The 3,269-nt window shown below is 40.5% G+C and overlaps 1 protein-coding gene across 1 annotated transcript; it reads left to right on the top strand.

The window, feature by feature from the left end:
• Nucleotides 1-5: 5 nt before the first annotated feature.
• On the top strand, nt 6-3,259 carry LOC104514653 (transitional endoplasmic reticulum ATPase-like; the record flags this gene model as incomplete). Its single annotated transcript, XM_010158395.1, has 3 exons — nt 6-58; nt 2,011-2,153; nt 3,129-3,259. Coding segments are annotated over 3 exons (327 nt in total), but the record flags the coding sequence as incomplete, so codon positions are not given.
• Nucleotides 3,260-3,269: the final 10 nt, after the last annotated feature.

Raw genomic sequence — 3,269 nt, 5'->3', positions numbered from 1 at the left:
TTCGCATGAATAGGGTTGTTCGCAACAACCTGAGAGTACGCCTGGGTGATGTGATCAGGTGAGGACTAGTTTGCTAACTGCTGCATATCCCTGGGTTGCCTAAATAATTTGTACTGGTTCTGAATTGATTCAGTCTGTAGCAGAGGCAGGGTCTGCAGGAAGTATTCTTATGTCTTCCAGAAGAGATCACAGAAATGTTTTTAAGTGCGTGTCTTACATCAGGGATCTAAGTTTACTTTTGCATGTGTTTTTGGCTGTATGCATATTCAGATTCATACTAAAAATGATGCTAAACATTCTTGAAATCTTTTCAGGACCTTCATGAGTCCAGGTCCTGTCATTAAATTAAGTAGTTCAGTTACCCCACTGTTGTCACAGTCGTCTTCCCAAATTTATATTGTCAGATTAATTAATTTTTTTTCCCCATCTAAATTTGTAATGTCTGCAAAATTAACTGTGGAAAGCAGTAAGCAACATTGTAATTGATCTCATAGTATGATTAGCTCAAGCACTGAGCTGCCCTATGACAAACAGAAGTTTGCTAGAAATGAGTGACAAAAACATGAAGCAGTCAAATAATAAGATTAAAAACCCTCAAAAGTTGTTTGTATTCCAATTTTTGTTATAAAATAATTTTAAAATTAGGAATGCTTTAAGTGTTGCAGGTATTTTGTGCAACACTTGCAGAAGGCAGTGGGAAAATATTGAAGTATACATCTTGACTTACAGGAGGCAGGTTCTATTCTATGACTTAGAGGAGAGGAACAAGTCTGTTCCACCCATCTCTACCACTAGAAAATGCAAGTTTTGAACATGATTTTAGTTCTAACAGAACAGTGCTTTGAGCCAGTCTGTGGATTTAAAATAAAGGTGAATCCTTACTTTAACCTGATGTGAGTTTACTGTTGGAGTAACTTCTAATGCAACAGTTGAGCCTGTGCTCTCCCCTTCTCTGCTGGGACTGCCTCTAGTGGTTCTCAGCCTTCCAGATGTTAGTGATTGGTTTAGCTTTGTTGCAAGGGTCAGAGAATTTTCAACACCTATTGCCCTCAAAGTTTTTCTTGCTGATCTTTAAGTACTTATTGTGTTACTTTTTGTGGCCTGGTTTCTGACAAAATCCAGATTCATGTGCTAATTGCTTCCTGCTTGTAGTTTGTCTACTGTTTACCTTCTGGGGCAGTCTTTCCTTTCCTTTACCTTTCTGCCATATTCTCTCTGTAAAGCATGCGGTAAAAGAATCTGTTAAGGGTCTTGAACAGTGTATGAAAAATCACATGCTCAGCTGTGGTTTCACATAGGCTTTTCTTTGCTGGCAGAGCCAGTTTGAGCTTTTTGTGTTTCTGACACAGCTTGATGCTCTGAGATTTTGCTACAGTAGGCTGTTGGCCTGCACTGTAAAATAACTGAAGTGTTTATTTAAAAAGGGGGAAGGGGCCTTCGGACTTCAACCTAGTCAGTCTCCACAAAGGGGGATTGACAGACACCTGGCTACCCCTAGTTGGTACTGTGAGAGCCTTTGCTCAGAATCAGGGTTATCGGCAACAGGAGCTCTATTCTCTGTAGTAAGTTATGAGAGAGAGAGAGAGGAAGAAAAAAGTTTCCCCCAGCTCCCTTTCCCTTACAGTTGGGTCAGCAGTAGCTTCCTGTTGAAACAGAAGTTAGCTCATGACTTTCACGGGTCTTCAGGCTGCATTAGTAACTTGTGAATGTGTATTGGAGATGGCAAGGAGAGCTGCAGAAGAGCAGGGGATAGGAAAAAAGTATGAAACTCCTGCAGTTTTGGAAAGGGGTGAGAGGAATGAAGGAAACCATGTTTTGTGAAGACTAGTGCTCTGATTGGCATGATTTTTGCCTTGTCAGCATTTCTATGCAGGTACGAAGTCTTACCAGGGCTTTGGAGGATCTTTTCTGGCATTTGTACTGGTCTGGAAAGGGACATCGCTGCCTTTTCCAGACTTGAGTGTAAGTCCATGATGAATCATGGCTAACTGGAGTTTTCTTCTGTTGCAGCATTCAGCCTTGCCCAGATGTGAAATATGGTAAACGAATCCATGTACTGCCAATTGATGACACGGTAGAAGGGATCACAGGGAATCTGTTTGAGGTCTATCTCAAGCCATACTTCCTGGAAGCATATAGACCCATCAGGAAAGGTAATAGCACCTGTTACTGAAATCCTGACAGCAGCGAGTGTGAGCTAGTCCTGGGACTGAATAAAGAGAATTTCTAGAAGCTTGCACAGATCTCCATGAAGCATTAGACTGACATCTGTAGAGTGAGATTTTGCTGGTGCTGATTTAATTATTTCCTGATCTTCAGAAGAAAGGGTAGTATCTGTTGCTGGCTGGCAGAGTGGCTTGATAGTTCTCCTGTGGTTTTTTGCTACATAGAATGGGAGAGCATCAGAAAAGGCTCAGGTAGAACTCAGTTTAATGAGATTTTTCTCCTGAGTTACTACCACTTGATCCAATCAGGGAGTTGCCTGCATATTAATCGGTTGGATATACTAGCTGGCACCCTGACTAAATTAACTTTTACAAAGTAATTTAATTAGTAACTGAGAGAGTACATAAAAACCGAAATATACTTTAAGTTGTACTAGTAGCATTTCTGTGGAACAAATAGGTCCTAATACAGTATAAACACAACTTGAAATTATCCACCTTTTGTAGCCAAGTTTAGCCAGGAGTCATAGTGCAATATTATATATTATTCTGCTTCTGGAGACAACCAGTTATAACTAGTAACAGCTAATTATAACAACTTCAGAATAAATGTGTATTAATTTGGAGGGTTTTGCCTGTTTTAGAAATGTTAAATTGAAACTGAATGGAAGTGAAATGCGATTCCTTGCCTTTGTGTTTTGTATTTAGGCAGAGTATTCTTTTCTTTTGTTTGCTGTTAGTTTCTGGATGAGATTTGAGACTTTCAACTGCTACAGATCTAAATGGTGCTCTGGTAGTCAGTACATGCAGCTCTTGAATTTAAAATGCAGAGCAATGTTAAAAATGCCAGCAGTGTATGTCTACATAACCCACTTCCTTGTCCTCTGGGGCTGCTAGTAGTACAAGGACTGACATTTTGCAGACATCTGTTGCAGAAGGCTACTGAAATGTGGAGTTTTACAGGTGACATCTTCTTGGTGCGTGGAGGAATGCGAGCAGTGGAGTTCAAAGTTGTGGAGACAGATCCAAGTCCTTACTGCATAGTGGCTCCAGACACTGTGATCCATTGTGAAGGAGAGCCCATCAAACGAGAGGTGAGCAGAA

Source organism: Eurypyga helias, unplaced genomic scaffold (genome assembly GCF_000690775.1).
Source record: "Eurypyga helias isolate BGI_N326 unplaced genomic scaffold, ASM69077v1 Scaffold17349, whole genome shotgun sequence".
NCBI classification, from domain to species: domain Eukaryota; kingdom Metazoa; phylum Chordata; class Aves; order Eurypygiformes; family Eurypygidae; genus Eurypyga; species Eurypyga helias.
Note: the sequence above shows the minus strand (reverse complement) of the source record. Positions and strands in the feature narration are given on the sequence as shown.